Below are 12,584 nucleotides of genomic sequence, written 5' to 3' on the forward strand. Positions count from 1 at the left end.
TGCTCAGGTTCTTAGTAATTGCACGAAAATAGCTTTCACTAGTGCCAGGCTTCATGATAAATTTTTCTCCTCTCTCTAATAAGAATATTTGGTTACAGTGAACAGTGCTGGGAGGGCATTAAGAGGGTGGGGAGTGGGCAGTGATGGGGATGGAGGTAGGTGGACAGGGTCTTAGGAGGTGGCCAGGATCAACGGTGGGGTTCCCTTGCTCATAATCTATCTATCTATCTATCTATCTATCTATCTATCTATCTATCTATCTATCTATCTATCTATCCCACCCCACCCCACCCCACCCCACCCCACCCCACCCCACCCCACCCCACCCCACACACAATGTAAAGCAGTGGCAACATTTTTCGGGCCCCAATATATATATATATAGGGGTTGTGGCCCCCAAAATGTTGAAGACCACTGCTTTACATAGTCACAGCAAAAAGCCAAGTCCATGCCCCAAGGAGCTTGGTTGGCAACCTTCAGTCTCGAAAGACTATGGTATAAGCCTACAGCACCCAGTATTCCCAGGCAGTCTCCCATCCAAGTACTAACCAGGTCTGACCCTTCTTAGCTTCCGAGATCAGACAAGATTGAGCACATGCAGGGTAACAGTTGCTGCAAGGAGCTTACAATCTACAATAAGTACAATTGGATGCAAGCCAGGGAGACAATTAAAGCAGGGGAAAGGAATGTGACTGAGGAAGAATATCAATTTAAATCAAGTGTACTGTAATGAAGCCTTCATGAGAAAGATAGACTTTGAGACACATTTTCATCACATGCTTATCTATAACAATGAGAGCGCATGCTTGTACCATTTGTAGAAGAACGTAGAATTTACAGAAGACTCCTCCCAGCTGCAAGGACCTTGTCATAAAGTGCGGAAGGCTGAGAAAACATCCAAATCTACAAATGAAGTAGAAATGCTGTCCTCTCTTCTCTGAGCCTGCTGTACACAAGCAAAATGAAGCCAAATTGCTCATAGTCCCTAAAGCGCTGGCAGGAGGCCTGTCGCTGTGGCAACCCTACCCCATGGCCTTTCTCCTCTTGCTCAAGTTTTTAGGCCTGCCCCTCCCCAGCCCCAAAGTGCTGAATGGGAGGGAGGATCTTTGTTGTGTCCTTTCCTCCTGTCTGACTAGTTGGTAGTGAGTAGGCAGGAGAGGTGAGCACTGCCTCTGCCTGAGATCCAAGCAGCACAAATGTCTCCCGTGAAGTCAGTTGCCTGCACACTTGCCTGCCTCATGCTCTGGCTTGTAGGTGTTGCTCATGCAGCCACCAGAATTTACTATATTGGTGTTGTGGAGGAGAACTGGGACTATGCGCCAAGTGGGAAGAATCTGGTTACGGGACAAAATCTTGCAGAGGATGAGTAAGTGAAGCAGGGCTCTCTGTGGGAACTGGGAGTAGTTTGTGCTGCTCATATCTACTCATATCTGTTTTACTCCTCAGGTTCACTTGCGTGCTTGGCTCTGTGGTTTTCAGGCTGTTTGCTTGTTTATTCCAACCAAAACGGTGCCTGAAACAGGCATGTCTCTGTTAAATCTCAACATTCATAGGCTTAATAACAGCACAAGTGTCTCCTCAAAAGTAAGCCCCCCTGAGGTCAATGGGACTTACTTCCAGGTAAATGCACATAGGATTGCAGGCAATGAAAGACTTGACCATCCATCTTAACCCATTTCTGCCCAGCCCACAGTTATACACATATATGCAACTTTGGACAGAAATGGTTTAAGATGCATGTTGGTTGAAGGTAATGTGGAATTCATTTTAGCTACTTATTATTGGTGTTGCTATGTATAGAAGCCATAATTTCCCATGGGTTGGGAATTGGGTTGCACTCGACATTTCCCCCCCCCTTTTTTATAAGGTAGGGTCAAACATGCAGGGTCAAACATACATATTAGAGCAATATTTCTCAAACTGTGAGTCAGGACCCACTAGGTGAGTCGTGAGCCAATTTCAGGTGGGTACCCATTCATTTCAATATTTTATTTTTAATATATTAGACCTGATGCTATCGTGGTAGGTGACTGCATTTGGGGAAATGTTACATGTCTGTACTTTTAACAGGCTACTCTGTATATGCTTTTAACAATGATAGTCAATGGGACTTACTCCTGGGTAAGTGTGGGTAGGATTGCAGCCTAGGATTGTTAAAAATTTTCCTGCTTGATGTTGTCACTTCCAGTCATGACATCATTTCTGGTGTGTCTTGACAGATTCTCATTCTAAAATGTGGGTCCCAGCGCTAAAAGTTTGAGAACCACTGTACTAGAGGATCAGTCCCACTTCAGTGTGAGTTAACATCCATGTAGACTTATTTAGCTATAAAATTTGTATTAGAAAGTACTGGTAAAACAGAATGTGTGAATGGTCTTCCACATGTTCTTTTGCTCTTCACATCTGCTTTGAGAAGTCATCTCTTAAGATTAGAGAGCCCTCCAGTGTTCAGGCCTGCATGTTAGAGCTATTTTGAAGCATGAAGACAAATGCACATAACTTGGGGCTGGAGCCTGATGTTGTGATTTCCCAAATTTATTTTATAAGGAGAAATCCCTGAAAAGAACTTGTGTAAACAGAGCAAAGGAGGCACTTGCATAATTGTTCACACACAATATGTTTGGTACAAAATTTTCTTGTGCATGAATGAAGGTGTGTTGGAAAAGTAATATGGACAGTGGCTGTAAAAGCAGATGGTTATTAAGACTTTGAAAATCCTTAATTAGAGATGATTCAGAGGAGTGGGTTTATGGGTTTATTCTTTATGAAATTTCATCAAAGGGCAAATATTGGATGCTGGTGTGTGTTGGTCTTAATTTAATAATTTCAACTAAATCTGTGGGCTCTCTTCATGAGATTTCAAATGTTGTGTGGTGTTTGCTTCTGGTTGAAGAGGTATGCAATGTTGGACAGAACAAATTCTTAGGATTCCAAGGCACTAGTTTGCAAAACCAGCCTTAAGCATTTATTGGGCTAATGCAGACCTGCCAATTTTACTTCTTTGAATATCAGAGTTAAACAAGGTAAGCCACAAGTGTTTAGGTACTGGATCAAGCCAAAACCCTTGCAAAGCCTACTATATTGCAAGTTAATTATCTGTATATATGAAAACACAATCACCTCTTTCTTTCCTCCAGTAGGTAATGCTTTTTTCTTGCACCCTATGGTGACTATCTTGTAAAATTATCCATCAGTTATGCAAAGAGGACTTCTTGGAACCATACAACCATGTGTTATTAATTAATAATGTGTTATTACTAATAACTGCCATGGGGGCCCTTTTGAGAACTGAAAGGTGGGGCATACATCTTGACAAGCAAATACACAAAGTGGTAGAATCTTGATGTGGCCGAATGGATTGTACCACTTCAGGCTGCCCCTGGGGAAGGGAGATTTTTTTTTTTTTATAAATGCTTCCCATGATGTAAAAAGTAATGTTAATTTTCAAGCTCATTTTCATTCTGATGGAAGGACCCAAATGGCTCCATGTGCCAGAGCACAGAGGTGTTTGAGCTCCAATATTCCACATCCATTTGACTCACTGGTTAAAACATTTGCGTTCACATTTTTCCCTTTTTTTTAATTGCAGAGAAGCCATTCCCTACGTGGAAAGAGGTGGTGACAGAATAGGTCGGGTTTACAAAAAGGCCTTTTTCAAACGCTTCACAGATGACACCTACTCTCAGGAGATTCCCAAACCAACTTGGCTGGGTTTTCTAGGTCCAGTGCTGGCAGCTGAGGAAAGAGATACTTTTATCATTCATTTGAAGAACTTTGCTTCCCGGCCTTATTCTGTGCATCCACACGGAGTCTTCTATGAGAAGGATTCCGAAGGTAAAACATGGAGCTATTTTTCTCCGTTATTCTTCCCTTCCTCTGGAGGGCCGGTGTGGTGACAGGAGATGGCAAATTGCCCTTATGTTGGTTATTTTATTTATATCGTGCCTTTCTTCCATGGTGGAACAGGAGGCAGCATGCATAGGATTACCAGGTGCTGCCCATATAGGCGCTGGTGAGACCTGCTGAGGTTCTAGACCAGTTTTGATTCTAGCAAGGGTACCATGTACCTTCAGACCATACCCTGAATGTGGTCTGCAAAGATCAAGATTTAAATCCCTTCTCTGCCTTGAATGTTACTAGGTGTTCTTGGGCAAGGTGTTCTTAGGCAAGGCTCTCTCTGTATTGTTTTGTCAACCTGAACTACCCCATGGAGGAAAATTAAGATAAAATAGGATAATCTCATGTATGCTATATTGAACACCTTGGAGGAAGAGTGGAATAAAAATAGATACTTCATACTAGAACCAGTGTGGTATCTTGTTGGGCTTGGCTGATAAACCATGGGTGCAATTTCTCACAGCATCTCTCTCTCTTTCTGTCAGCCTAATCCAGTGATTTTCAGATTTCCTACCTTTGGGGAAGTTTTCACAGTCTGCTGAAGAAATTTTGCACTTTTGTAATGGAACCCCTGCACATTCCAGATGATTCTGGGACTTGCTTTGAGATACACACTCATTTTATGCAGGGCATGTTGGAACTCATTGCCACTCGCTTTGTATGCAGACTCTGCACTATAATACATGCAACAACTCTTCTGCAACTCTGGATTGTAGTGGAAGATGGACTAGTGGTAGGCAGAGATCCATAAATAATGTGTACCCTTGGCATTCATTGTGGTTCATGTCCACCCAGACTTTGACAGCTTCTGCCTAAAATAACTATACTATGAGGAAGAGAAAAGAAACAAGAAAGCAATGTCTGCCCCTCCATATTCTCCTGTTGTAATGATGTCCATTGTTTGGTTTTATGTAAGGCACTCCAGGAGCCTTGTCAACTGAAGGGCGGAGTACAAATGTGTTAAATGGGTATATAAAGCCATCAGCACGCCTCCTGTCATCATTTTCTGTCAGCCTTCTGATCCATGTAGATTACAAAAGAAAGCTGAAATAAAATCACCCATCATTAATTGTGTGTGAGAGAGAGAATTCTACCACCCTCAGCCCTTTTTAAACTATCACTTTGGCTTGCTTTGGGCGCAATCCTGACCCACTTTCCAGCACCGACATAAGGGCAATGCTGCTCCAAGGTAAGAAACAAGCATTCCCTTACTTTGAGAAGGCCTCCATGAGTGCCACCCAACTGCAGGATGCAGTACACGTCCCATTGGCACTGCTATGCCAGTGCTGGAAATTTGGTTAGGATTTGGGCCTTTGTTGATTTAGGTCAAAACTTTGTGTTACTGAGAAATGTGGAAGCCAAAATATCTAATATATAGATAATTATAGAATTGTTGTAATTTTAAAGGGAAATGCAACAGATTTCTCTAGACTTCTTTACTGTTTACACCAGTGATTTTCAGCGGTTATACCACAGCACACTGGTGTGCCACAAATGGTCCACAGGTATGTTGCAGGAGTTTGGAGCATAGCAGATAAACACGGCTGAAAAACTTTTCTGGGTTCTATAGCTCTGTTTCTAGGACAACTGACTATAGTAACAAACTGTATGTCCCTTTTCCTCTGCCGGAAGAGGAAGAGGGATAAGCAATTCGTTTCTACTGACAGTTGCCCTAGAAACAGAGTCACAGAACCCGGAAGAGCCTCCCGGAAGACGGACATGATGTCACAAGAGGTGAAGACCACAGAGAGTGAGTCATGAGATGAAAAATGTTGATAATGGTGTTTTAGACTTACAGCTGTCTTCCTGTCCCTTCTTTTTCAGGAGCCCTCTACCCTGATGGAACAAGCGGCAAAAGCAAAGAGGATGATTTTGTTCTTCCCGGCACAAATTATACATATACATGGCCAGTTACTGATGACTTTGCTCCAACTTCGACAGACCCACAGTGTCTGACTTGGATTTACCATTCACACATTGATGCTCCAAAAGATATCAGCACCGGGCTAATTGGACCATTGTTGGTTTGTAAGAAAGGTACAGAACTGAGGTCTCTGAAAGCTCCTTTGGTGATTATTGGGCCTATGGACTAGGTATGAACTTATGAAACTGCCTTATCCTAAGTCAGAACATCTAACTCAGTACTGCCCACAGCACCCTGACTGATAGAAGCTCTTCCGAGTTTTCCAGCCTTACCTGGAGATATCAGGGATTGAAGCGGGAACCTTCTCCACGAAAAGCAGGTGTGCTTCATCCCAGTGTCAGGATTTGGCACATTCTATCCATGATGGAATGCTCTATCTTTAAAGCAGGCTTGCACAAATTGACACCCCATTTCCCAGCCAAAAATGTCCACCACAACTATAAATGAACTTTAGCAATACTATAAACAATTCTTTGCTCTTTTAGGATCATTAGATGATACTTCTGCGCCAGCGGCCGATGTCAGTAAAGCCTTTGCCCTGATGTTCAGTGTTGTCGATGAAAATCTCAGCTGGTACCTGGATGATAATATCAATACTTTCTGCTTAGAACCAAGCACGGTTGACAAAGAGGATGAAGATTTTCAGCTCAGCAACCGAATGCATTGTGAGTTAATGCTGTATGGCAACGCTCTTGTTCTTCATTGGTAACTACATTTGGGTGTGACTTCTGGTTGCCATGAGATTGCTTGTTTGGCGTATTAACTCAAGTGCCTCTCTAACAAAAGCTTCGATTGAGTCAGAATGTTCATGACTTTCATCTGCAGCTTGAAACACAAGCTTTGCAGGACTAGGTGTCTCTTGCTTGACATTTGATCCTGGGGCAAGCAGCGAAACTACATGGGGAGTGGTGTGGTAAATATTTGAGGTGTCGCAGTGTGCCATATGAGTGGCCCACTCACTGTCAGAGCCATTCTGGGCAGTGATGGGAGCATGCACTGTGTTGCTGTTGCTGCCCAGAATGGCTCTGACAGCTTACATGGTGCGTTGCGGCACCTCCAATACTTACCGTGCTGCCCCCCTTGTAGCTATGCTACTGTTCCCTGGCTTCTCATAATCTCCTCTTGTGAAAGAGATTAGGAAAGCCATAGTCTTCAATTTTATTATTATTTATTACAGTATTTACAGTATATACCGCCTTTCTCAAAGACTTGTAGACTTGAGTCTTGTAGACTCAGGGCCCAATCCTATCCAACTTTCCAGCATCCACAGCACAGCCCCAAGCTAATGGAACAAGTGTTCCCTTACCTTGAGGAGGCTCCATGACTACCCTACAACCACAGGCTGCTGCACACACTCCATTGACAAAGCTGCATTGGCAAAAGAAAATTGGATAGGGTTAGATCCTTAAAGTGGTATACCAATACATCTGTCCACAAGAGCCCTTAAGTTCAGCTAAGTGTGACAGCAAAAGATCCTTGTGTTAAATTTGGGTTTGCTTCCAAATCTCTATAAAAGGGGGGGAGGGATTATTGAAAATTGGGTGTGGAAAATGGAGAGGTGAGTCCTACCTCCATTTGTGCTAGGCTTCAGCTATTTTTTTTTCCTTTAGTGGGTCTCTGAAACGGGAAGTAACTCTTACCTGGAGGAAATTTCTAGAGTTTAGCAGTTTGGGGATGGATTCAGCAATTCCTTCCCACTCTACCCTTTCTGCACCTTTAGTAAACTTTTGCTTGGAATTCATTTTGAAGCATAAATATTTGCTGTTTTGGAGTGGTCATAGCTGTTGTTTGCCTTGTTCTTCCTTTGTCCTAACTCATGGATTTTGTTTTATTACACTGTGTTTTGTGTTTTATTATATAGCAATTAATGGCTATATTTTTGGAAACCTCCCTGGCCTGGAGATGTGTACTGGTGAATCGGTGTCCTGGCATTTGTTCGGGATGGGATCTGAGATTGATATTCACTCTGTCCACTTCTTTGACCACACTTTCATTAACAAAGGACACCGAGCTGATGTCGTTAACCTGTTCCCAGCCACCTTTGTTACAGCAGAAATGTTGGTGGAGAATATTGGGAAGTGGCTTTTAACTTGCCACGTCAATGAACACGTACAAGGTAAGGCAACAAATACCTATTCAGTGTTGCACACTGAATATTCAATACTGCAACTGTGTTGCCAAATTGAAAGTTATACCAGAAAGCCCATTGCTTTGAAGTGTTTCAGGAACATTGCATAGGCCAGCATTTCCCAAACTGTGGGACGCAACTCCATGTGCTGGGCCTGATTTCCCTGTAGTTCTGCAATGCCTTATTGGGAAGCCCTGAAGGCTGCTTCTGGATTGCATCAGGCCTGCAACCCATTCTGTTGGCCTCTGTGGGCCCCAGAATGCCCCTCAGAAATGACTGTAAGTTATTTCCAGTTGGCAGACACAACTTTCGGTTTGACTGGAAGTAACTTCTGAGGGACATTCAGGAGCCCACAGAGTGGATTGCAGGCCCCGCACAACCCAGAAACAGCCTCCTGGGTCTCCCAATAAGCATTGCAGCACTACAGGAAACATCGCTTTAGGCCCAGTGCACACGGAGTCACGACCCACCATGGAAGACTGTGTGGGTTGCAGCACTGAAATGTTTGGGAACCGCTGGCGTAGGCCATAAACAAAGCCATGCAGTGATAACTAGCAACATCTCACAGACACTGGTTGCTTCCACAATGTAGTCTTTTGAGCAAGACTATATTCTTTGGGGGCTGGGGATAAGAATAGGCCCTCAGTTTGGCTGTACTTGTCATAAGACAGCCACCGGGTAGATGGGACTCGTCACCTGGGAAGGCAGCTCATCTGAGAGAAGGAAAACTCTGATCTCAAACCTCCACTGCCTTATGGCTACATCCAGTTATGGAAAAGGCTTCAGGAGTCCACCTCGAGGCAAAATCCGGAGCCGGAGTCCCTGAGGCAGTTCATGGCTGAACACAGTCACGTTCTGGAAACTCCTGCGACGCCGCTGGAACCAACCGTATTGGCCTCTGCCTTTCCATTGGACCATTTCAGCAACGTGGAGAGGGAGGATTTGCTGCATGAGGAACAGCCTAGCCTCCATACCTACTTTACCCAGGCTTCGCGCACTAGAGAGGACACTCTGTTCCAGAACTACCATTCAGAGCGTGACACCATAGTCTTCCGAGACTGAAGGATGCCAACAAGATATTCTTTGGATACCTGACAGTGTAACTAGGTGCTTGTTAATCATATTAGCCATGCCAGCTTAAATGGAGGCTCCATGCATAGATGTATATGCAGGGCAGAGTGCTGTTGTCTTCATGTGGTTATGAACATCTCAAAGGCATCTGGCTAGCCAATGTTAGAAACAGATTGCTGGGGTAGATGAACTTTGGTCCTAAAATTTTTGATGAACTTTTAGCCATAAAACTCAAAAAAGTGAAAAGTGAGGTGCTGCACGAATCATTACTTCTTCTCAGAAGTTCATTGTTCTAGCCAGATCATTCATGCCGTAAATAGCACAGGAGTCTCACCTCCACATGGGACTTAAAAGTCACTCAGGATGAGGCATATTGAGTTACTGGAGGCAATCAACACAATGGCCTTTAGTTCATTAAAGCAAAAGGAGTTCCCCCAACCTGTTTGGCTAACCAGGCATGTGTCGGGTACAAGGAGGTTCCCTGGAAGGCAAATAGAGAACCTCATGCAATCTGTGAGTCAAACTCTGAGGTTTGTACTTCTGGTTACAACTGTAGGGCTTTTCAGCTTGGAAAAAAGTGATTAAGGGGAGGACATGAATGAGACTAATTAAGCAAGTCTCAATCATGAAGACTTGAGAAAATTATGCATAGTGTAGAGAACAATACTAGAAAAATCATACCAGAATCACAGTAATAGCACCACCACTTGTCATCCAGTGAAAGAGATTAGCAGAAGATTTAGGATGAACTAAAGGAGGGACATCTTCACACAGCATGTAATTAGTTTGTGGAATTTGGTGCCACAATATGTGCTGATGGCTACTCATTTGAACAGCTTTAAAAGGAGATTGGAGAAGTCATTGGTGTACCTGTGGGGAGGGGCAAGGGGAACATGCCATCCCCCCCCATGGTGCCTCCCCACAGCACGAGCCGAAGTGCCCCCCCCATAGCACTCAGGGCCTTTCGGCCAGGGAAGCAGCGCACTGTCTCCCCAACCCTCAGAAGGCTTTGTAAAGGTCTCAGAGGGCTAAAAAACATCACTTCCTGTTTCATGGAGAAAAAGTCTACCAGTGGCTACTTGCCGTGGTGGCTCTGTGCTACCCCCAGATCCAGAAACAGTAAACCTCTGAATACCCATTGCAGGGAGGCAATGCTGTGAGGGAAGCATGTCTTTCTTATGCTTGCCAGAGAAAGAGCCTGGGGAGGGGAAGTTCCCACTCTGTGAACCTCATGGGCCAAGTTACATGTTGGATTGGAGCTCTGTGATTGGAACTCACCATGCAATTTTCTTCTTATAAAAGCAGTCATGGGAAGTCCAACCTTTTTCCCAGTGCCATGGTTCTGATACAAGTCACTCCTGAAGTAGTTATTGGCTGCAGAGAGGAAACCTTTTACGTTATCTTGCTGCACACTAACATAACCTCCCCCTAGCTTTTCAAACTGGCTGTGTTGAAACCAGCAGTGATTAAATGTTTCTTATGTGTGTTTCCCATACTACAGCTGGAATGATGGGTTTCTATAATGTTAAGGCCTGTGGTCAAAGTATTACTGCACATTCATTGAGTGGCCAGGAAAGAAGGTATTTTATTGCTGCTGAAAGGATTCTCTGGGATTACGGTCCTAGTGGCATTGATAAATTCACAGGACAGCCTTTAAATGCTACTGGCAGGTAAGTGTCTTTATTCCTGTGTATTCCATTTTTTTGTTTTCGTTTAACTGAAAACTTAAGATTTGTAATTCAGATTTCATGGATATGTGACTTGCAGCAGTTAGAAGCATTAGCTGTGAGCCAGAACATACATAATATTGTTTGTCATATCTCTATCCCAGACTTCTTGCAAGAACCCCAGGGCAGCACATTTTATCATCACAACAACATTGTGAGATTCAAAGTTTCTGGTTCAAATGACAGCTTGGACATAAACTCACTAGGTCAGTGGTTCCCAAATGGATGGGTTGAGAACCACCAGGGGAACCAGAAGTAGTCATTTCGCCTTAAGGGGAGTAGCCTAGCAAGTATGGCAGTGACAGCACTGCAGTGATCATGTCACCGCCACAACCAAAGCACTTCCTAATGTACCTGAGAGGCAGCTCCAGCCATCCCGAGGGTGCAATGTGGTTGGTGTGGTCAGCATGTGGTTGGTCTGTGGAACTCCTTGCCACAGGATGTGGTGATGGTGTCTGATCATGCCACCGCCACAACCAAAGCAATTCTCCAGCCATCCTGAGGGTGCGATGGGGTTGGTGTGGTCAGTGTGTGGTTGGTCTGTGGAACTCCTTGCCAAAGGATGTGGTGATGGTGTCTGGCCTGGACGCCTTTGAAAGGGGATTGGACATGTTTCTGGAGGAAAAATCCATTACGGGTTACAAGCCATGATGCGTATGTGCAACCTCCTGATTTTAGAAATGGGCTATGTCAGGATGCCAGATGCAACGGAGGGCACCAGGAGGCAGGTCTCTTGTTATTTGGTGTACTCCCTGGGGCATTTGGTGGGCCGCTGTGAGATACAGGAAGCTGGACTAGATGGGCCTATATCCTGTTCCAGTAGGGCTGTTCTTATGTTCTTATGATGTAGACATTGCACTGAAAAGCAATAGAACAAACTAGCACATTGTCTTGCCTATTTCAAAATGGAGTGTTTGAGATTCTGCTTCAAATGCTTCAAATGGAGTGTCCATATTCAGCTTTGTAACCATATTTAGCTTTGTAACCAATCTCAATGCTTTGCACTCTCACAGTGAATCAGCACCTTTCTTTACACAAGGGGATGATCGAATAGGAGGGCGATACTGGAAAATGCACTATGTGGAATACACGAATGGAGGTTTTGCAAGAAAAAAGGAACAACCAGAATCTGCTGTCCACCTTGGCATACTTGGTACAGTCAATTATTTCCAATTTTGAGTCTTCAGTGATTTCGGGGCAAGATTAGATGTTACATTAAAACCATCCTTGGTGCTGATAGATTTACCCTTTCTTTCAAAAATAATAGCTGTGGGGTAGAAGGAATAAAGATAAAGACCACAAGAGGAAGGCGTTAAACCTTTGTCCATGCCACAGTCCCAATCTGGATTGGTGTCTCACCCCCACCTCCACTACGGCTGCTATTTGGCAAGGGAAAGAAGCTCCTATTGGCATCAATAACTCTGACGTTTGGTCAGAGCTGAATGCAGTTTGAAAGAGATCATTGCTTGGGGTGTGTCCACTTAACACACTTTCCCTTCTGAAAAACACATCCTTTTTTCTGTTTCCTTTGAAACCTCTATGCTACTAAAGGTGACAGTGAGTCAAACGAAATGGGTGTATGCATGCTGGAAAATGAGAGGCAGGATGGTGTAGTGGTTCTCGTGTTGATCTTAGACCTGGAAGATCCAGGTTCAAATCTCTGCTCAGCCATGAAGCTTCCTGGGTGATCTTGGACCAGTCACCATATTTCAACCTTACTTACCTCATGGGGTTGTTGTGAGGACAAAAGCAGAGAAGGAACTATGTACACTACTCTGGACTCCTTGGAGGAAGGGTGGTATAAAAATGTCTGTCTCTGGTCGCTTTCTGCACTCA

General features: G+C 44.0%; 1 protein-coding gene across 1 annotated transcript in view; it reads left to right on the forward strand.

The window, feature by feature from the left end:
• Nucleotides 1–1,197: 1,197 nt before the first annotated feature.
• The window catches only part of HEPHL1 (hephaestin like 1), a 31,549-nt gene continuing 20,162 nt past the window's right edge, over nucleotides 1,198–12,584 (forward strand). Inside the window, exons 1-7 of the mRNA XM_066619302.1 lie at nucleotides 1,198–1,367; nucleotides 3,591–3,835; nucleotides 5,723–5,935; nucleotides 6,308–6,487; nucleotides 7,684–7,938; nucleotides 10,523–10,691; nucleotides 11,762–11,901. Of these exons, the coding sequence (XP_066475399.1) occupies nucleotides 1,198–1,367; nucleotides 3,591–3,835; nucleotides 5,723–5,935; nucleotides 6,308–6,487; nucleotides 7,684–7,938; nucleotides 10,523–10,691; nucleotides 11,762–11,901 (1,372 nt within the window). The remainder of the gene's footprint in view (nucleotides 1,368–3,590; nucleotides 3,836–5,722; nucleotides 5,936–6,307; nucleotides 6,488–7,683; nucleotides 7,939–10,522; nucleotides 10,692–11,761; nucleotides 11,902–12,584) is intronic.

This window comes from Tiliqua scincoides, chromosome 3 (assembly GCF_035046505.1).
Source record: "Tiliqua scincoides isolate rTilSci1 chromosome 3, rTilSci1.hap2, whole genome shotgun sequence".
Taxonomy (NCBI): Eukaryota; Metazoa; Chordata; class Lepidosauria; order Squamata; family Scincidae; genus Tiliqua; species Tiliqua scincoides.